Genomic DNA, 22,370 nt, shown 5'->3' on the forward strand with positions numbered 1-22,370 from the left:
AATTCTTGTGCCTCTGCCTTCTGAGGAGCTGGGACCACAGGCATGTGCCACTATGCCTGGCTAAATTTTTTGTTTGTTTGTTTGTATTTTTAGTAGAGTCGTGGTTTTGCCACATTGGCCAGGCTGGTCTCAAACTCCTGGCCTCAAGTGATCTGTCCGCCTTAGCCTTCCAAAGTAGCAGGCTCTTTTAAGAATTACCTTCATATCACTCAATAACATGCTCTGTTCCATTGCTGCCTGTGGATCTTTTAGTTTCAGGCACTGTGTATTGGCTTCCCACTAAGAAAAATATGGGTTTCTCCTCCTTCACCCCATGCCCCCTCCACACCCCACACCCTCTCCACATCCCACAGACTAGCGAACACTCACACCACACACAGTTCCCATTCCCATTCCCTCATCTTCCTGAGAGTTAGCATGACATGTACAGTTAGACCCTCATTCTGTGTTTATGTTATCATGGCTATGCGGTGATATTAAGTGTTTAGGTAGTCATACTATAATGCACACTACAATTACTTTTCCTTTCCGCACAAAATTTTGTGTTCCCTGGAGTTAATTCTTGTCATTTTAATCATTTCCTTAGTTTCTATGTACTTTTTCGAAATTTGACAGCAAACTCTCTCCCACCTGTATAAATGTCCTTTCAATAAACATTAGGTATTTCCTCAACTTCTGAAGAAATCGCTCCAGAGCTTTTCAACGCTCTAATCTAAAGGGGCTGCTGTTGATGCCTGGTGCCCAGGTGTGGTCCTGGGGCTTCTTCACTGTCATCCTGGAATTCCCTTTGCTTCTCTTTTGGACTAGATCCTGGGCTTCCTGGATCTATCTTTTTCTTTGATTTTTACTTTCTTTTTAGGTAGATTACAGCCTTCAGGTGCTTCTTGAGAAAGTATATATGGTCTAAAAGGTCTTTATTCTATCTTCATACTAATTGTTCAGCTTGGTATAAAATTCTAGGTTGGAAATAATATTCCTTCAGAATTTTGAAGATCTTTCTCCATTGTTTTACAATACCCAGTGTTGCTGATGTTTATTGCCATTTGGTTTCTTCTTCCTCTGTATAAAACTTTTTTTACCTCTTCTCTGGAAGCTGGCAGGGTCTCTGTGTCCCTGATGTTCTGAAATTTTACAATACTGTGCCTTGGTGTCTATTTGTATCCATTGTGTTTGGTGGACCCTTCCAATGGGCAACTCATATTCATCATTCCTGGCAGATGTTCCTGAAATATTTTTTGATAATTTCCTCTCCTTTATTTTTTCTCTCTAAAACTCCTTTTATTTGGATACTGGGCCTCCCTGACTGGTCCTTGAATTTTATATTTTCTCTTCCTTTCTATCTCGCCAGCTTTTCCTTCACTCCACTTTCTGGGAGATATTCTCATCTTTACCTTTCAGCCCTTTAGACTCTTTCATTTCTACTAACATATTTTTAGTCTCCAGGAGTTCCTTTGGACTTCCTCCTGAAAGCCCTTTTTGAAAATTACAACCTGTTCCTTTTACATAAATACAGCATCTCTTCCTGTTAACTCGAGGGTCTTGATCGCTGATTTTGTTTCAGTTTTTTCTCCTCTACAGTCTCTGTTTCCTCCAAGTGGCTTTTCTTCTCATTTGTTTTAGTCTTTGTATTTTTCATTAGCTATCGTCAGATGTCTGGGGATCTATACTCTGCTCTTATTGAAAGTGAGGCACTAATGATTTGGAATAGCTCTGCTTGTTGATGGGGCTTCTCAGTAGGGTGATACGGCCAGAATGCTTCCTGGGGAGCCCATGACATCAGTGTCTTTGGGTCTTTCCTCTTAGGTTGGTTGGATGCCCCAGAGAAGAACTCATCCAAAGGGAAGAAACATACCCACGGGTACCAGTGAAGGAAGGATGGAGCCTCATGGGCAGTACTTCAATTTTACTTGATCCCCCACGTTCAGCTTAGCACCTCACCTTCAATGTGACTGAGATCTTTGGTTCAGGGACTCTGTTTATTTTTTCTTTTTAAAGAAAGAAAAAAAAAGGAGTGAAGGAGAGGAAGAAAGAGGAAGAAAAAGAGGGAGAGAAAACGGGAATGTAGCTTTATTCTAAAAATGGGTATTTAATAATGGCCAATCAATGTTTTGCATATTTAAGGTGGAGAATATATATTTTGTATATTTAAAATGGAGAGCTCTATAAATATTTATTGAATTTACTTGTTCCAGATCTGAGTTCGAGTCCTGGATATCCTTATTAATTTTCTGTCTTGTTGAGTCTAAATCTCTTTATGAGTCTTATGTATCTGGGTGTTAGGATCGTTATCTCTTATTGTTGCATTGATCCTTTTACCGCTATATCTTTGTTGCTTTGAAATCTATTTTATCAGATGCGAGAATTGCAACTCCTGCTTTTTATTAATTAATTAATTAATTAATTAATTAATTAATTAATTAATTTTTGCTCTCCATTTGGTTGGTAAATCTTTCTTCATCCCTTTGTTTTGAGTCTTTGTGTATCCTTGCATGTGAAATGGGTCTGGATGTAGCATACTGTTGGGTTTAGGCTGTATCTTTTGATTGGGGGATTTAGTCGATTTAAATTTAGGATTACTGTCATTTGATGTTAACTGGCTGTTTTATCCATTTGTTGATGTAAATTCTTCTTTATGTTGATGCTCTTTACTTTTTGGTATATTTTTAGAAAGGCTAATACTGGTTGTTTCTTTCTATGTGTAATGCTTCTTTCAGAAGCTCTTGTAAAGCAGACCTGGTGGTAATAAAATCTCTGAGTTCTTGCTTGTTCATAAAAGATTTTATTTTTCCTTCAGTTGTGAAGCTTAGTTTGGCTGGATATGAAATTCTGGTCTGAAGGTTCTGTTCTTTAAGGATGTTGAATATTGGCACCCACTCTCTTCTGGCTTGTAGAGTTTCTGCTGAGAGATCTGCTGTAAGTCTGATAGGCTTCCCTTTGTGGGTAACCTGACCTTTCTCTCTGGCTGCCTTTAGTATTTTCTCCTTCATTTCAACCGTGATGAATCTAACGATTATGTGCCTTGGGGTTGCTCTTCTTGAGGAATATCTTTGTGGTGTTCTCTGTATTCCCTGGGGTTGAATATTGTCCTGCTTTGCTAGTTTAGGAAAATTTTCCTGAATAATATCCTGAAGGGTATTTTCCAGCTTGGATTCATTCTCTCCATTGCATTCAGGTACACCTATCAAACATAAATTTGGTCTTTTCACATGGTCCCACATTTCTTGGAGACTTTGCTCATTCCTTTTTATCCTTTTTTCTCTAATCTTGTCTTCTCATTTTATTTCATCAAGTTGGACTTCGACCTCTGTTATCCTTTCTTCTCCTTGAACAATTTGAGTGTTTAAACCTGTGCATACTTCTTGGAGTTCCCGTATTGTATTCTTCAGTTCCATTAATTCACTTATATTCCTCTCTAAGTTGTCTATTCTTATTAGGATTTCGTCAAACCTTTTTTTCAGAGTTCTTAGTTTCTTTACATTGGGCTACAACATGTTCTTTTAACTCACAGAAGTTTCTTATTATCCATCTTCTGAAGCCTGATTCTGTTAATGGGATGCACTAGTTCTCCATCAAGCCTTGTTCCCTTGTTGATGAGGAACTGTGATCCTCTTTAGAAGGAGAGCCATTCTGATTTTGAGTATTCTCAGCCTTTTTACGCTGGTTTCTTCCCATCATTGTAAATTTATCCACCTGTCGTCTTTGTAATTACCAACTTTCAAATTAGGTCTCTGAGTGGACGTCCAAGGTGTTAATTCCCAGGGCCGAAATATGAGCAACCCACTGCGCCGGCCAAAACAGCGGCGTTAAGACTGATGGTGCTTTTCTGCCTGGGAATCTCCAGTCTGGCTTCCTTCTTGAGTCCATAATAGGTGACTCTGCCTTCCCGGAGCTCCAAATCTTGGTCAGAAGGAGAACCAGTCCAGTTTACTCTGCACCAAGAGCTGCTGTGCCGAGGTGCCAGCAAAACTGCTGTGCCGGCCACAAGAGTCACGATGGCAACCTGTGCGATTCCTCCACTAGGAATCTTCTGCTCCATGAGCGACAAAAATTTGTCTGAAAGTGTGGCGTCCTCTTGTTCTCTGCGCTTTCACTGGAAGCTGCAATCCCGAGATGTTAGTGATCAGCCATCTTGGATCGTTCTCTCAAACATACCCTCTTAACCTTTCAATATATCTTCCCTGGATTAGAAAAAAATTATTTGCCAGGTGTGATGGTTCATGCCTGTAATCCCAGAACTTTGGGAGGCTGAAGCAGGTAGATCACTTGAGGTTAGGAGTTCAAGGCCAACTTGGCCAGCATAGTAAAATCTGGTCTCTACTAAAAAAAAAAAAAAAAAAAAAAAAAAAAATTATATATTATTTTGAGACAGTTTCACTCTGTCACCCAGGCTGGAGTACATGGCTCACTGGAGCCTCCACCTCCCGGGTTCAAGTGATCCTCCCACCTCAGCCTCTGAGTAGCTGGGACCACTCCCTAGTAGCACATGCCACCACACCCAACTAGTTTTTGTATTTTTTGTAGAGACAGGGTTTTGCCATGTTGCTCAGGCTGGTCTTGAACTCCTGGGTTTAATCAAATGTGCCTGCCTCAGCCTCCCAAAGTGTGAGCCACCACACCCAGTCTTAATTTTTTTTTGAAAATAATTTATAGATATGTCAGTCATAAAAGAATTGTGAAGCAAAAAAAGAAAAAAATAGGGCCGGGTGCGGTGGCTCAAGCCTGTAATCCCAGCACTTTGGGAGGCCGAGACGGGTTGATCACGAGGTCAAGAGATCGAGACCATCCTGGTCAATATGGTGAAACCCCGTCTCTACCAAAAATACAAAAAAATTAGCTGGGCATAGTGGCGCGTGCTTGTAATCCCAGCTACTCAGGAGGCTGAGGCAGGAGAATTGCCTGAACCCAGGAGGTGGAGATTGCGGTGAGCCGAGATCGCACCATTGCACTCCAGCCTGGGTAACAAGAGCGAAACTCCGTCTCAAAAAAAAAAAAGAAAAAGAAAAAAACAAAAGAGAGAAAAAGAAAAAAAAAATTTACACATAATAAAAAACATATCTTAAGTGTTCAGTGTGATATGCTTGTATAACTTTATTATATCCATTGTATCAATCATCCAAAGAAAGATCTAGAACATTCTTAGCAACCCAGAGTTTCCTCTGTGCCCTTTTCCAGCCAATTTCCCATCCTCTAAAAGGCAACCATTTTCTCATTTCCATCACTGCAGATTCTGGCTGCCCTGGAACTTCATAGAAATGGAATCTTTTGTCTCTGGCTTTTATTCTCTCTGCAGAATGATGTTTTTTGGGCTCATCCATGTTGTTGTGGATATGTCATTCTTTCCCTTGTTATTCCTGAATAATAATCCATGAATGAGCACATCACATTTATTTCCATTTTTCTATTGGTGATTTAGGTTGTTTTCGGTTTTTTACTTTTGTGAATAAGACTGCTATTATTATTCTCTTGCAAGTGTTTGAGTAGACACACAGTTGCCTTTCTCTTGAGTAAACACCTAGGTGGGTCACAGGTAGGTGCTATGCTTTGAATATGGTTTGTTCCCACCCAAATTCACACTGAGGTGTGGTCGGTACCCAGTGGGGCAACGTTGGGAGGCAGTGACTTTAAGAGGTGATTAGGTTGTTAAAATAGATTAATCTCCTTCTCACAAGACTGGGTTAGTTCCATGCAAGGGGATTAGTTCTCACAAGAGTGGGCTGTTATAAAGCTAGGCTTCCTCTCATGTTTTCATCTTTTTCCCACATGCTCACTTCCCTTGCCACTCCTCTGCTACATTATAGCACAGCAAGAGGCTCTCACCAGAAACTGAGCAGATGCTGGTGCCATGCTTCTTGGACTTTCCAGCCACCAGAACTGTGAGCCAAATAAACCTCTTTTCTTTATAAATTACCTAGTCTCAGGTATTCTGTTATGGCAACATTAAATGGACTACAAGAATAGGTGAAAGTTTAACTTCATGAGAGTCCTCTAGACAGTTCTCCTAGGCGGCCACATTGTTTGACACTCCCACAAGCACTGCATTAGACTTCTGTTGCCCCCCATTCTCACCATCATTTGATGTTCTCAGTCTTTCTTGTTTTAGCTATTCTAGTGGGTGTGAAATGCTATTGTGGTTTTACAGTTTACATTTCTTTTGGAAATTATTGTATAATAATCAGGTGGACTGTGGTGAGATACCTCATGTCCCAGACAAAACAGAAGTGCAATTTATTGATTCTGGGGGCAAGACAGACCTCCCGTTATGGAGGCGCTCTGTAATATCACACTTCACTCCATTTTCTATCTTGCATTTGCATCCCGTTCATTAGTCATTTTACATGTGTTCTTTCCACACTTTTTTTGGTTGGATCTCAAAATAACCCAAGGAACCTGAGGGTTAGACACAGTTAATTTCCCTGCTGCCTACAGAATGTTTTCATATGTGGCTTCAGCAGGCAAAACAGGGTGGAAATGCGCAGCCCTCACCTCTCACAGATGGGTGTTTTAAATGTGAAATTACCTATTAACATTCATAAATCTATGGCAAGACAAGGCAGATCCTTACTCAGTGTGCTCTGTGTGCTTTGACAAGTTGTCTTATCTCACCCTCACAACATGGGGGGAAGGAGGAATGACTATTGTTATTTTACAGCCGAGAAAGGTGCGAATTAACTGCTCAGTATTCCCTAAAAAAGGGGCAGATCTGTGATCTGGACAGTTTCCTGCCTTGAAAGAATCCCACAGTTTTTCTACAATATTGAAGATGTCTTCACATAAAAAACATTTGAGCCTGATGCTTAACCCCCACCCCGCACCAAAAGAAAACCCTTCACTATTTATTAGTTTTTGACACTGTTTTAAAAGCCACACTAGGGACCTTTGAAGGGATTAGGTTACCCACTAATGTTTCATAAAGGCCCCTAATCATTTTTGTGGTATCTATAGAGAGAAATTTCTTTTTTGAAATGGACCCCATGGGAATAAGTCAAAGGCCACAATACCTATCAATTCTGGCAGGACAAATTTAAGACTCATGGAACACAAGTCACCCAACAACAACAAAAAACAAGAAGCAAAAAAACAAATCCAGTAATTATTTAAAGGTTCCAGGTAGCTTCTGGAGGTTATAAAAGCCAAAGAAGCAGCAATGTAACTGCTTCCACAACCAGCACCTACCCAGAGTGGTTAACAAAAGCATCCTGTGTAGCACACTGGAAATGCACATCTGCTTTCCGTTTGTGACTCATCATCATCCAGAAGCCCACAAGGGTTTTACAGATAATAGTTTGATATTTTCAGGAAAGCAAACATATTTTCCAAAAGCTAGAGGAGGATGCATAAGGCAGAAGGCTCTCCCTAAAGAGCATAATATAGATGGGTAGAATACTGTACCATTAACTCTTATAATCATTATCAGCAGGGCCACTTGAGCCTTTAGAAATTAAACAAAAAGAGAAACCAGCTGCATGATGAAAGTGGTAATAACACCAGGCATGACATGGTAATACTGTGCTATCAAAAAAGAAAGGATAGGGTGCATTGTGGAGCACTTGAAACAGACTTGCTTGCTGGAGATGAACATGAACCAAGCTCTCAGACATCCCTGGGTTGCACACTGGGGGCAGCTTAAGCCATCACTGCTCACACATGTCATCACAGATGGCCAATCCGTTATTCTTCAGTTCCTGGGTAATCACACATGACTCAAAACACAGGATGTTTGTGGTCCAGCCATGGAAAAACATTCCCTACAGGAGTTCTCGGGGTCTAGTCTGACCCTACCTGATGTTTCCAGCAGAGAGAGGACTGATAGCAATTTTTTTGCTTTTTTGTTTTGTTTGTTTTTTTGGACAATTAGGTTCAAGGTAACATCTGCCTGTTTTTTTGCGGCCTGGGCCCACTGTGCTCAAGTCCCGCTCTGGATAATGAGAGGTTTGGGCTGGCTGGTGCCTCTCACAGCTTTCTCCACCCCTGCCGAATCTCTTGCATTGTATGGTTGCTTTTCTGCTTGAGAAGGTCTCCAGGCTCTGCCTTTCCTCTTTTTCTGATGCACTTCTCCTTGTCTGGCTCCCTAAGCAGCTGCTCTCTTGGGCGCCCCACTTCACCCTATCCGCCTTGCCCCTTTTGATGGGCTGTGGATTCTTATGGCAGTGCATCTGGCTCTCAAGCCACTTTAGACAGGAGGCTGACTCCTGAGATTAGTGCAACATGGATTTATGGAGGGCCTGGAATGTACCAGAAGCTTTGGCAGGAATAGAAAGAGCAATAAGACAAGATTCCTGCCTGGGAGGGGTTTAGTGAGATGCAGACGTGGAGACAGATAATTACGTGATGTATGAAGAATGCAGACCGCCCTCCTGTGCACTCCTGGGGTAGCGGCTTTGGTCTGGGTAGTTGTTCCCCTGCTTCTGAGGACAAAGGAAGGTCAAGTTTGGACAACACCTGGGCTGGACTCAGAGGTGAAGCAGTGAAGGGCTGGGGGCAGACTAGCCCCAGGAGGTTTTCCTCTAGCATTCAAAGGAGAAGTAAGGCAGAGGCTCCCACCCAAAACTCAGTCACCTTGAGGCTCCTCTCTCTCAGCTTCTTTTTCATCTCCAAGGTTAAGAAAGCAAGAGCAGCACATAGTGCTCTTCCTGTGGTAATAAGCGGCACCCACCATAGGCACAGGTGGGGCCTCCTGTGCAGCGTGAGAAGGGCCAGACTCCGCTCTGCCCCGAGTCTCCCCTTGGTATTCTCACCAGCCTGCAGTCCATTCTCCTGCCTCCAACCCCACCACACACCACTGGAACTCCTTCCACGAGTGACTTGCTGTGTTCTACCAGTCATTTCTGGGCCACAGTCTAATCTCTTTGGACAAGCGTGTCTTTTCTAACCCTGCATCCTGCCTTGACCTAGAACCCTGCTGGACACATTTAAAGAGCGCTCACTACCTGGCAGGCCCTGTGCTACCGCACATTGTCCTCACAATACCCCCATGAGGACAGTCTTATCACTTCCATTTTACAGATGGGCAACCGGGTCACAAAGAGGTGACGTTACTTGCCCATGGTCAAAGGAAATGGTGGAATCAGATTCAAATCCGTGCAGGCCAACTCCAGGTCACTGCCCTTAACCACGGGGCCATGCTGCCTACAATAAACTGCCCACAAAAACTTAGTGAATAAGAGAGAATAAAGAATCGGGGTGGGGGGAGGGCAGGCGTGGTGGCTCACACCTATAATCCCAGCACTTTGGGAGGCCAAGGCGGGTGGATCACTTGAGTCCAGAAGTTTAAGACCAGCCTGGCCAACATTGTGAAACCCCGTCTCTATTAAAAACGCAAAAAATTAGTCGGGGTGATGGCAGGTGCCTGTAATCCCAGCTACTCAAGAGAGGCTGAGGCAGGAGAATCGCTTAAACCCAGGAGGTGGAGGTTGCAGTGAGCTGAGAGCCAAGATCACGCCACTACACTCCAGCTTGGGCAACAGAGCGAGACTCTACCTCAAAAAAAAAAAAAAAAAAAGGGTCAGACAAACATGTCGGGGCACAGGACTGGCTTCCTTGGGTTAGCCCTTGAAAGGTAGGGTCCACACAGGGATTCAGAGGATCAAGATGAAGCTACCCAGTGATCAGAGTTCTCAGGCAGTCCAGCTCAACCTAAGACTATCCCCAAAGATATTTCTGCCACCAAGTCCACTCACTCCTCTAGAAACAGTGCAAAGTTAGAGGCCCTGACACTGCTGAACACCTCTCAACAACAGTTACTGCCCTTTAATCTCAGAACTAAATCCATATCCCTCTTGATGCTGTGTGTAGCATGTTCAACAATTTGATTAGTTTTAGAAATCAACCCAGCTGCTGTTACAGTTAACAGAATTAATCAGACGTTCTAAGCAGCATTCCACCATGACTGAGGTGACAAACAAATCCTCCTGTCTTCTAAATCCCAAACCCACTCCACTTCTAAATCCTTTTGTGGCTGTTTTCAACATTCTGATTATGCAGTTGTAACAGTGGAGTCATAAAAATGTCTCAATGGACGCATACACACATACACTATGTGTGTGTGTGTGTGTGTGTGTGTGTATGTGTGCATGTATACATTTTTTTTTTGGAGACAGAGTCTCACTCTGTCACCCAGGCTGGAGTGCAGTGGCCCAATCGCGGCTCACTGCAAACTCTGCTTTCTGGATTCAAGTGATTCTCATGCCTCAGCCTCCCAAGTAGCTGGGATTACAGGCTCATATCATCACGCCTGGCTAAGTTTTGAATTTTTTGTAGAGACGTGGTTTCACCATGTAGGCCACGCTGGTTTTGAACTCCTGGCCTCGAGTGATTTGCCTGTCTTGGTCTCCCAAAGTGCGTGAGCCGCCACACCCGGCCACCTGTATACATATCTATACACACATATACATACCTACATATGGGAGTTTCCAGGGCAGCACCCCTTGGGCAATCCTTCTAGTGGGTCCCACGTTGCCACTTTCAGATGCTTGTTGACCCTAACGAAATCAGCAGCACACCATTCCACACTCCTACTTAATTTCTCTGCCTGGCTCTGCCTACTTCCCAGAAGTAAATAATAGTAAAAACAAGAATGAGAATTGGCCCCCTGGACAGCACCCATCCTCAGCACAGATCAGAAATGTCCTGGTTCCAGACGACGTGAACTCATTCCTTCACATCATAGACGAGCCCCAGGGAAAGCCACTCTGAGTTCATTTTATATCTTTTATCTCAAAATCTGCACTAATCCCCTCAGGGCCAAGACTGGGATAAGGCAAGGCAGGCACCCAGAGAGCAAAGTTTGAGGAGGCGATCACTCTCAGGGGCGGACCTTGCAGTTACACGACCCCAAGAGTGGGTACCTCCTTAAATACTGCACCCTGGGCACTTTGCCTCATCCTAGTCCTGGCCCTGACTCTCCTCCTCTGTGTTCATGGTATCTCGGCAACGTTTGTGGAATGATGCCCAACCTAAGTCTCATCACCCTAACTGGGCTTCAGGATGGGCCAGAGTACTGGCTCAGGGTTCTGAGCTTGCTCTGCTCTTGACATGCTGTATGATGTCAGGCCAGTTCCATAACCTCTCTGAACCTTCTGTTCTCATTAGTAAATGAAGATAATTCCCACCTGCCCTACAGAGTTGCAATAAAGATTAGCTGAGATTCTGTAAGTGGCGTGCCTAACCCAAGATGAAATGCAGGGTGTGTGTCCATAGTAAGGGGTGCTGAGCCATAAACCTGCAAGTTCCCATCATCATTGCTGATGGTGCTGGTGACATCCTCATTCCCATTGCAGGGTCAAGACATGAGACCTAGAAAATAACCTATCAATGCCTTCGTTAAAAACAACTTAGCATCTTAAATGCACGATTGCTTTTTATTGTGCTGAAATGGAACTACATACCAGGTGTTCACCAACGAGCCTGTCTTACTGCCTAGCAACCCACTTCCTGAAACTCTTCCAGGGTCCAGAGTCTAAGTGTATGAGAAGCCACAGATGAGAAATAGGAAGAGAGTCTCACCCCAGGCAGAACACCCAGGAAACAACGAAGGTGCTGGGGGAGGAAGGAAAAGAAAAGTGAGGCTCACTTACTGCTTTCATTTTGTGGATGTTGGACCAAAACTTGGAACTGCAGCCGGAGGATCCCTGGACTTTGGGCATCTTGGTCACAGCCTTGCAGGGAGAGGTTGAAGTTCCCAGCCATGTTCCCAGGCTGCTTGTCCTCCAGCTTGAACACCTCAGGGTTGGTGGTGGAGCCCGGGATGTAGTACTCAACCCGCTCCTCCTTCCTCTCGCAGTTGGAGAGGTTGAAGTTGAGGAAGGAGACGCTGGCCCGCAGGTGTGCAGGAATGACGAACTGCCACGTCATGAGCTCATCCTCAGGGAAGCCTTGTGGGTAGTTGGCAGACATCAGCGTTGCTGAGCCTTCACCCTCAAACACAGACTCGATGATGCACAGACCTATTGGGAGTGGAACCCAAACCAGAAAGAATAGGGAGCAATTAGACCTTGTCTTGGTTGTCTGCAGCCGGGGGGTGGGGTCCAGGAAAAATGACTGCAGTTCTCAGATCCTGAGCAGTGGGTCTGGATACAGTATATTTGAACTCGGGGCAGAGATTGAGAATGCAGACACATCAGTGGTGTGTGAGTAAATATTTAATAACTGATCCAGCGATGGAGGGAAAAACCCTGACTTATAGCATCTGCCTACTTTCATAGTGGATGTAAATACTCCCTCCATGGCTGATTTCAAGCTACCAACACGAAGTGACAATGTGGAGCTGGGCAGTAGCACACCATTTTATTATTCCCTCCATACAGATACAACAACGCAAAAACCCTGAGAGCACAAGCAACAGCAAATTAACTAGGAAGTGATAAGTTTTGAATATTATTACCTTTGTTTTTAAAATAATTTATTTAATTATAAGTTAATTTAATTCTATTTTTAAAAATAATGAATCTGTTTCACATCAGCTCACAAAATGCCTGCACATTTAACAGTCAGCTCTCTACCAGGCACAGTGGCTCATGCCTGTAATCCTAGCACTTCGGGAGGCCACGGTGGGAGGATCACCTGAGGTCAGGAGTTCGAGACCAACATGGTGAAACCCTGTCTCTACTAAAAATACAAAAATTAGCCAGGTGTGGTGGCACATGTCTATGGACCCAGCTACTTGGGAGGCTGAGGCAGGAGAATTGCTTGAACCTGGAGGTGGAGGTTGGAGTGAACCAAAACAGCACTACTGCACTGTAGCCCGGGCAACAGAGCGAGACTCTGTCTCAAAACAAAAAACAAAAAAACCAGCTTTCATGAGCCAGTGTGAGAGCTCTGCAGATCACTGATACATTTACAGAAAATGCAAGAGAGATGGAAGACAGAGCAAAGAAGTTAGAAATGAAGCAATTAAGGTGGATCTGTAGAACCAATCTCTTTTCATTTTTTGAAAACAAATACTACATGCAAAAAGGACAAAGAGAGTCGCCCCCTGTTTGTTTAATAGAGAAGAGAGAGTTTACACTAGGAATGAGTGACCCATGTCCCTTATAGGAGAGCAGGATCTTCCTTTACGGTATTTGGATTGAATCTTAGAGATTTGTTGACATTTAGCCATTTCTGACCTAGAACAATGATGATTTTGTGTGTTTTAACCTAATCAGACAGTGGGGAAGGGCTTGCTCACGTTTTATAGATGAGCGGTTTGCAATGCTGAAGCCGGAGACATTTCTGGGGTGGAACCATGGTAGGTGTAAGGCCATTTTCACTCCTTCTTGCATCTTGATCCGGGACACAGTGCCGTTGCTACAGAAGGTTCCGATCCTGACCACAGTGGCATCGATTCGGCCACTGATGGAGTGAGTGACTCCGTCTGGGCAGCTCTCACCTGGTCCGATCTGCCTCAGGCGAGGGATGGAAAACTGCAGCTCTAAACCAATGCTCTTATGAGCTTTGACGTCCCAGATGAAAGTTTTGTTGAGGGCAGGCAATGATGATGTCGACGGCTGAAGCTGAACTTCCCCAAAAGGACATGGTCCCGACATACAGTCTGAAAAACAGTCACAAAAGCAATTTTTCTCATAGATGCTCCAAGAGCCCACACCGATCCTCCTTCACTGCTCAGCCCCCTGTAGCAGACTATTTAACTCCACCCAGGTGGCCTTTACCAGGCAGGTGCACCCAAGCCCCAGCTGCTGTGAGTCTCCATGGCCAATGGCTCACAGATGATGCACCCTTCTTTGGGAAGTGCCTCAGCTTGGGGGAGCTGCCTTGGAACCAGAAAAGCCTGAGAGGTGTTGCAGCCCCTCACCCCCATCCCAAGCCTCATGCAGGAATTAAGAAGTCTGACCTCCTTGCTTCAAGTGACATAACCTGGGCATGCCATTCAGACTCCGGAGCTCCCCATGGGGTCAGACTGAGGCTACTCCAGCTAAAACCACATCTGCGCTCAGCTACATGCCCTGCTCTATCCTGCTTTCCTTACTTCTGAGGGCACTTTCTTGATTAATGACTTAAACAAAAATCCCTGTCTCAGGCTCTGCTTCCAGGTCACCAGACTTGAGACATCTCTTAACTACTGTGATTTCCAGATTAAGTTCCTGGCGTCCAATGGGTGAAGCCAGAAGGAGGGCATTTGCAGTGCAGTCTGTGCTTTGGGATCTCCTTCTTCCCCTGTATTGAGATAGTCATGATTTCACAATTTGTAGAGCACAGTACCAAGATCCATCCTTTAAAACTGGTTTCCCCATCAACACATTCATCAACATAGGGAATATACTCTGAATGTGCAACTCCCCTGGACGGCTGGAACCTGGCCGCGACATTTCTCTTCCAGGGTTGCCTTAATGCTGGTATTTTATTACCACCGCAATTGAATTTCTTTTTTTTTAAGGGTAACAGCTAGTGACATCCTTTGATATATTTGTTTCCTAAGCCTTTTAAAACAAACCAAGAAATATTATTATCAAGGAGGAAACAAGAAGAAAGCGAGGGGAAGAAATAGAAAGTTGGCAATGTAACATCAAGGTTTTGTTGTCTTCAGCAGGGGGTATGTGAAAGGTGTGATGGCCTCTGGCCTCTGCAATAATAATTTGTGAGTCTTTACTGCTGTTCTATTGGGGTATTTGAAAGTACTGTCCGCTTAAAACAGAATTATGAAGAATTTCAGAGCAGTCTTGGCTCTCTGAGGTCATCCACGCCAGACCTCTGATTTCTGCAAAGCAGCCCTGGATCCAGGTGGCTTGGGCTGGCACAGGACGAAAGCTCAGGCTGTGTTTGGTTAACCCTTTCCTGCCAATGCACTGTGCTGCCTAACCAGTAAAACAGGGTTAGATAACATGGTGACTAATGTGACTAAAATTAGACTCTCCATGTTGGTAAAGGCAGTACCTATTTTAGGAGCTCATGGAAACTTCGTTGTTTACATCAAGCCAACTCTTTCCTTCAAAAACTGACCTCAAGCAATTTTCCACTCACACCTCCAGTGTGCCCAGGGCAACGTCAGTTGGCTCTGGCTAGGTTCTGTGCTCGTGTGGGAACCCTTAACTCTAGTAAGACAGTGGCTCTCAGCTCTGGTTCCACCTACAACTCACCTGCAGGCCATTTAACCACACCTGGACCATCCCAGGGATTCAGATTTAATTCTATACCAAGAATGTGAAGTCAAAAATCCCCAGCTCTCAGCCTCAGCTCTGTCACCAGCCGTGTGACACTGTGAGAGTCAGATTATGAAAGCAATTTTTCATCTGATGCTAAGAGCTTTGTTTTTTAGGATGGACACACAGGTAAGAGTAGTCAAAATGATCAGCATGCCTCAGAATCTTCTGTACTCTGTCCGGTGCAAACATTCTACATAACTAAAATGATTCCTGTCCAGAGGATGGAGAAGTGTTATTTCTAAAGTGATTCACAACTTATTTTCCCCAGCATATTTCTACTTTCATTAACTATTTTTTTTTTTCTTTTTGGAGATGGGGGTCCTGCTCTCTTGCCCAGGCTGAAATGCAGTGACACAATGTCGGCTCACTGCAACCTCTGTGTCCTAGGTTTAAGTGATCCTCCTGCCTCAGCCTCCCGTGTAGCTAGGACTATAGGTATGTGTTACCATGCCCAGCCAAATTTTTTTTGTATTTTTAGTAGAGACGGGTTTCACTATGTTGGCCAGGCTGGTCTTGAACTCCTGACCTCAGGTGATCCACCCGCCTCGGCCTCCCAGAGTGCTGGGATTACAGGCATGAGCCACCATGCCCAGCCAACTTTCACTAACTCTCATAGAACTATTCAAGAAGAGATGAGAACAGAGATGTCAAATTTTATCTGATGCTTTCAGAATGATTGTTCAGAAAAGGCAATGAGGGGCAGGCGGATCACGGGACCTGATTCAGTGTCTAGACTGATTATTTTAGAAATTGGCATTTTCATATCATTTTCTAAAGTTGTGAGTGTCTATTTCTACTACATAGTAAACCATGTGGCCATCCTAGGATCGAGAGACTGAATGCATTCAAAGGCTTGACTTGTGAAATGTGTCACTTGTTACATTTTTCCTTTTTCAAAGTGAAAGTCATTTTACTGGTTAACTGATTATAAAAGTAATGTATACTTTTTTTTTTTGAGACAGAGTTTCGCTCTTGTTTCCCAGGCTGGAGGGCAATGGAGCGATCTCGGCTCACCGCAACCTCCGCCTCCTGGGTTCAGGCAATTCTCCTGCCTCAGCCTCCTGAGTAGCTGGGATCACAGGCACGCGCCACCATGCCCAGCTAATTTTTTGTATTTTTAGTAGAGATGGGGTTTCACCATGTTGACCAGGATGGTCTCGATCTCTTGACCTCGTGATCCACCCGCGTCGGCCTCCCAAAGTGCTGGGATTATAGGCGTGAGCCACCGCGCCCGGCCTATGTATACTTATTAAAAACAACAAAAGACAAGTGGCTGTGGTGGTGTGTGCCCAGCTACCCCAGAGGCTGAGGTGGGAGGATCACCTGAGCCCAGGAGGTTGAGGCTGCAGTGAGCTGTGGTCATGCCACTGCACTCCAGCCTGGGTGACAGGAAAAAAAAAGTGGGGTGTGTGTGGGGGGGTGCGAGTAAATATAGAAAAATAGAAAGAAGAAAATGTCACCTGTTCCCCTCTGCTATCCCCCATGGAAACAGTATAAAGTTAGAGTGCTGGATTTTGGAGTTTACCCCTCCAGACTTTGGTTCTCTATGGTTATGTGTGCATGTATGTAAGTGCATGTGCACATGTGTGTATTTAATAGAGTAGGATCAAACTATATAAACTACTGTCCTACTCTAAGCTACACTATTTTTAATGGAACAAAACTATCTTGGCACCTTTCTATGTCAAATACACAAACTCACTTCATTCTCTTAGTAGCAATACATCAGTCCAGTTGATTCTTAAATAAATCACCATTGTCTTCTGTTCTGTAAAAGCTTCATTAAAATTTTAATTATAATTGACTTAAACTGATAATATAGGGAAGAACTGATACTTTAAAAGCTTAGTTTTTCTTTTTGTTTTAATTTTTTTGAGACGAAGTCTCACCCGGTCGCCCTAGGCTAGAGTGCAATGGCGCGATCTCGGCTCACTGCAACATCTGCCTGCTGGGTTCAAGCCATTCTCCCACCTCAGCCTCTTGAGTAGCTGGAACTACAGGTATGTGCCACCATGCTTGGCTAATTTTTTGTAAAATTACTTAGTTTTTCTATCAAGGAACATGGCATATCTTTCCATTTATTTAAGTCTTCTCTTTCGCCTTTCAGCAAAATTTTATATTTTGTTTCATATACTTTACGTCTTTATTAAGATAATCTCTATGTATTTAATTAGAGATTCTGAATAATGGTGACTAAGGGCATGCAATAAGCCTCCTTATGTTATTGCTTCTTTTATTGGTAATGCTGCCATATCTGATGGTTAAATACGGTATTTGCTCTCAGTTCTTGAGAGACACTCTTTACTGAATTAAGAAAACATCCTTCCATTCCTAATTTACTAAGAGTGTTTTATGAAAGACATTTAAAATCTATGTTCACACTGTTCTGTAAAAAAGAAAAGAAGACATTTAAAGTCATCTGTTCAGATGATGAGATAGAGTTTTTTCTCTCTAAACTAATAATAATGCAAAGCATCACATGAACTGGTTTGCTTAGTGGTTTATGTATTGTCTGTGGCAGATTTCACTCTGTAATAACAGAGTTGAGGAGCTGAAAAAAGAGACATTTAAGGTCATCTATTGAGATGATCATATGTAGTTTTTTTCTCTCTAACCTAACAATGCAAAGCATGACATTAACTGAATTGCTAGGTGTTTTATGTATTGTCTATGGCAGATCTCACTCTGTAATAGCAGAGTTGAGGAGCTGCAATGTGACCCACTTGCGGGTTCAAGTGATTCTCTTGCCTCAGCCTCCCAGGTAGATGGGATTATAGGCACCTGCCACCATGCCTGGCTAATTTTTGTATTTTTAGTAGAGACAGGGGTTCACCATGTTGGCCAGGCTGGTCTGGAACTCCTGACCTCAGGGGATCCGCCTACCTCAGATTCCCAAAGTGCCGGAATTACAGGTGTGAACCACCGTGCCCAGCCTTTCCTCAAGCTTCTGATTCTTTTGTCTTCCATATAAGCCAGATGTTTTTAGCACCCGAGATGGAGCATCACAGACCTAAAGGTCTGTAGCTTGTGGGCTTTTGTAGCACTGCCTATAGAGCTCATGTGCACAGTGGCTAAGTCTAAAGATTTGAAAGCCAAAGTACCTGGGTTCTTCTCCTGATCTGGTGCTTACTAGTTGTGCCCACTGAGGCAAGTTCCTCTGTCTGTGAGCTTCTCATAGGGCTGTTTTAAAGGTTAAACAAATTAAGCTGTGTAAAGCACGTAGTACTCTAACTGGCCGCATATAGGGCTAAATAAAAAAAGTGTAGAGTTTCAGAATAGATATTACTTCTCTAGCATTAGAGACTGACTTAGCACGGGAAAGACAGGCAGGAAGGTGCAGGGACATTTAAAAGATATTGTCAAACAGCTCACAAGTGCGTACTTACCAATATTTTTCTGGATCTCTATAACAAAGTGATTCTCTGGATTCGGGCAGCTAAAGGTAAAGACTATCCTTTCTCCAGACTTGATGTGCAACGTGGTTGTAGGTTTTTTAGAAATGATGATGTTACAGGATTTTGCCAGTGGAGTCGGGGTCCCCGGCTTTATGAGAACTGTAATGCTGCTTTCTCGTGGCAGGGCAATCTCGAAAGCTTCTGAAGGAAGAAAGAAAAATGAAGTAAGCAGGATGATTTAGGTCTGCAAACTGCTGTGGTCCGCCCCAGCCCCCACCCCAATCTGGTTCAGAGAGGATCCCCTCTCTGACAACTTTGTTCCTTCCCTCCTTTTCTGAAAAGGAGGATGGTGAAAGATAACAGTCCTGACCTTAGCAATGAAAAAGAACCAGGACACTGCTGGCTGGTCACTAACATGTGTTTCTTGTTTGCATTATCAATTTTTCTACAAATTGAAAACACTATCACATTCTCTACGTCTGGAGCAGTACGCTGTTAGAGATCCCACCTGAGCAGTATTATAACAACCAGAGTAACCACCACACCTTTTCTCGACACGACTGTGGAACAAAGTCTACACACAGAAACCATCCATCTGTAAGGAGACACATTCACCTGCAAAGAGCTGCTGTCCCTTGTCCTGAATGCTTTATATGCCCAGCACAGACATAAATACATATGTACATATGTATGGAAGTGGGGACTAGAAAAACATTTGCAGAAATTAGATATAATCACATTGTATCAATGAACTGGGAAAGTTAAAGTAAAACAATACTACTATCTCAGATTGGGGTATGGTAAAAACATCTGAGCAAACAGTATCAAGCAAATGAGGTGGTGGTTAGTTTTTTTTTTTTGAGACGTAGTCTCACTCTGTTGCCCAGGCTGGAGTGCAGTGGCACAATCTTGACTCACTGCAACCTTCACCTCTGGGTTCTAGCAATTCTTCTGCCTCAGCCTCCTGAGTAGCTGGGATGACAGGTATGTACCACCACGCCTGGCTAATTTTGTACTTTTAGTAGAGATGGGGTTTCATCCTGTTGGTCAGGCTGGTCTCGAACCCCTGACGTTGTGATCTGCCTGCCTTGGCTTCCCAAAGTGCTGGGATTACAGATGTGAGCCACCACACCCAGCCAGTGGAAGGAGAATTTGACAAATGTCAGGGTAAGTCTCTGGTTTACAAACAAGCCCCATCTCCTTCCCATTTGCTTTACTTGATGGATTAAGTGCTCTTAGACAAAGAAGGGAGGGCCACTTTCTCCTTAGCAGCTACTGCCCCTGCCCTATCTTGGGTTCTGATTATGAGTCTCTAGGCAGCTGACGGTCTGGGAGCAGCAGACGATGGGAGGATAGGCTGTAGGTGAATACTTCGGAGGAAGCCCAGGGTCTCACACAACCACTGTGGTACCGTGTTCTGGTGCAAACAGCTGGTTGGGATCTTTTATCGTGCTGGCACACAAATGGTGCTTGATAAGCAGTTAGTGCGCGAATAACAATCTAATCATGAAAAGAATAGATGGGAAGCTTTTGTTTCCCATCAATTCTTTTTTCCCTCCTTTAAAAATTTTATTTTTAAATAATCAACCTTACTGAGAGTAATTTACACACATTAAAAAGGACCCACTCATTTTAAGAGTTTTGACAAATGTATACACCCATGTGGCCACCACAATCAAGATAGACAAATGTTTTCCTCACCCTCAAAAATTCCCTTGGTGCCCCTCTGCAGTCAACCTCTGCTCCAGGTCCCAGAAAACTGTCAGTGAATTTGAACTGCTCTGGACCTTCATGCAGATGGAAGCCTACAGTACTTTCTCTTTTGTAGCTGGCTGCTTCTGCTCGGCATGCTTGTGAGATTCACCCACGCTGCTGCATGGGTCAGTAGTTTTCTTCTTTTTTATTGCTGAGTACTATTCCACTGACAAAATAGGCCACGATGTATTTATCCATGCACCTGCTGAATGACATCTGAGTCCTCTTCAGTGATGGACCAGACACGTGCTATAATTTTACCAGAACTGCTAGCCTGCACAAGACTGGATGTACTTCTGCCAGCGGCTGTGAGTGGGCACGCTGTATTCCCACAGCTCAGCAGCTGTATGTGATCACACATTTGGATTTCTGTCACCCTCTTTGTGTGCCTCTCTCCATCCTACACTCTGCTCCAGCCCTGCTGGTGAGCCGCTCCTTACAGAGTATGGAAATGGATCTCCCAACCTGTGATATGAACTGTAAATATTTCCCCCAGTTTATCATTTGCCTTTTGACCTGACTTAGAATGGTTTTTCGGGTATGAACTTTATCCTCTTTGGGCCTCTGTTCCTTCACTGTAAAATGAAGGGGTGGGGCTAGAATAACTCTACACTCCTCTCCAGCTCTGAGCTTATGACCCGTACCTGAGGAACTGGAAGCATTCACAACTACTGCCCAGAAGTGACAAATCTCTCTGGGCACCAGGGCACTGTCACGGCCAGTTTTATGACTGTTTGCAAGAGTGCTTAGGTTTCCATTTTGGGAGCAAAGCTTCTCGTCTTTCTGGTCTCCGCTTGTAATCCTCTCCACCTTAGTCACTGGGTTCAGGCCACCCTGGCCTTCTTTCTTGAACATACCAATCTCTTTCCCACCTCAGGACCTTTGCATGTGCTGCTCCTGACACCAAAGTGCTTTCTCTAGAAAAAGCTGGCTCCTTTTTGTCTTTCCAATTTCAGCACAAAGGTCACATCTTCAAAGTGGCCTTCCCTGACCAGCCCACAAAAGTGCTCTTCTGCCCGCTCAGTCCTCCTGAACCCTGTGCTTCACATCCATCTCCAGCCTAGTCTCCCAGCAGAGTCCTGCCTCCCGGTATCAGAATGTGAGCTCCTACAGAACGCAGCAGGAACTTGGCCTGTATTTTTCAGTGGTAGCTCCAGGACCCAGACAGTGCCTGATGCCCGCAAAGAGACAAAAAGTTTTAAGCCCCAAAACAGCTCTATATAAAACTCTTCACCGCATTTAATTTCTCATAGACACACCACCATTCACATATTTTCTTTGGGCGAATAAATCCTGGCAAGAAAAGGAACTATGAATCTTTTAATTAATAGCTTGAGAGACAGAATACATTCTCTGAGGCAGACGTTTTATTTACTCAAATGCTTGGTCTTCAAGCAGTGTGGCCATTTCGAATCTTCTGAGGCTCAGGGGTTCTTTAAGACATCAGATTAAAAATGAATCCAGATTTATGTTCAGAAACCCAGTTGCCAGATTTATATCTGAGCTGTATATTACAACTCTTGTGTTCTTTTACTGTAATCATAAAAACGCCTGTGTTATTTGTAAAAAAATTCTTGGAGCACCCAGTCTCTCCAGGTTGGGCTAATTCACCATCAAGTGAAGCAGAGTCCAATCTGAGGCTACAGCCCGCCTAGCTATGTTACCAATTTCTTTCTCATTCCCATTTCCCATTCGGTCAGGTTTTTCACCCTTTATTTAAAAATTCCTGCCCCTACGATCATTAGTATTTTAAATTAGTGCCAGACACTATGTAGAGCTGCTGCATTGTCTGAGGTTAGCAGCTGGGAGAGGGGATGGAGTCCCAGGGGCCAAGTAGACTGTGTCAGATGAAGGGACTGTTTTGTATCTTGACTATAGCAGTGATCACACCTTGTGTACAAATGCCAAAATTTATCAAACTGTAGTACACTTAAAATTGATGATGTTTATTTTATATAAGTTATACCTTAATAAAAAGAAAAAAAAAGTGTTCGAAAGATCGTGTTTTTACACAAAGTAGGCATGTAGTAAATTAATAAAAGAATAATCATTACCACAGCTAAAATATGGTTTAATAATATTT

The 22,370-nt window shown here is 43.7% G+C and overlaps 1 protein-coding gene across 2 annotated transcripts in view; it reads right to left on the reverse strand.

Annotated features, from left to right (window-relative positions):
• CDCP1 (CUB domain containing protein 1) overlaps window positions 1–22,370 on the reverse strand; it is a 71,217-nt gene that overhangs the window by 16,201 nt on the left and 32,646 nt on the right. The window contains exons 2-4 of one of the 2 annotated variants that reach the window (XM_054245557.2): window positions 18,524–18,730; window positions 13,166–13,528; window positions 11,574–11,942 (exon numbers count right to left, since the gene is read on the reverse strand). In XM_054245557.2, coding sequence (XP_054101532.1) covers window positions 11,574–11,942; window positions 13,166–13,528; window positions 18,524–18,730 — 939 coding nt within the window. Of the gene's footprint in view, window positions 1–11,573; window positions 11,943–13,165; window positions 13,529–18,523; window positions 18,734–22,370 lie in introns of both variants that reach the window. The other variant, XM_002758268.6, reaches the window with a different exon arrangement.

The sequence above is a fragment of the Callithrix jacchus genome, chromosome 15, assembly GCF_049354715.1.
Source record: "Callithrix jacchus isolate 240 chromosome 15, calJac240_pri, whole genome shotgun sequence".
In the NCBI taxonomy this organism is placed as follows: Eukaryota; Metazoa; Chordata; class Mammalia; order Primates; family Cebidae; genus Callithrix; species Callithrix jacchus.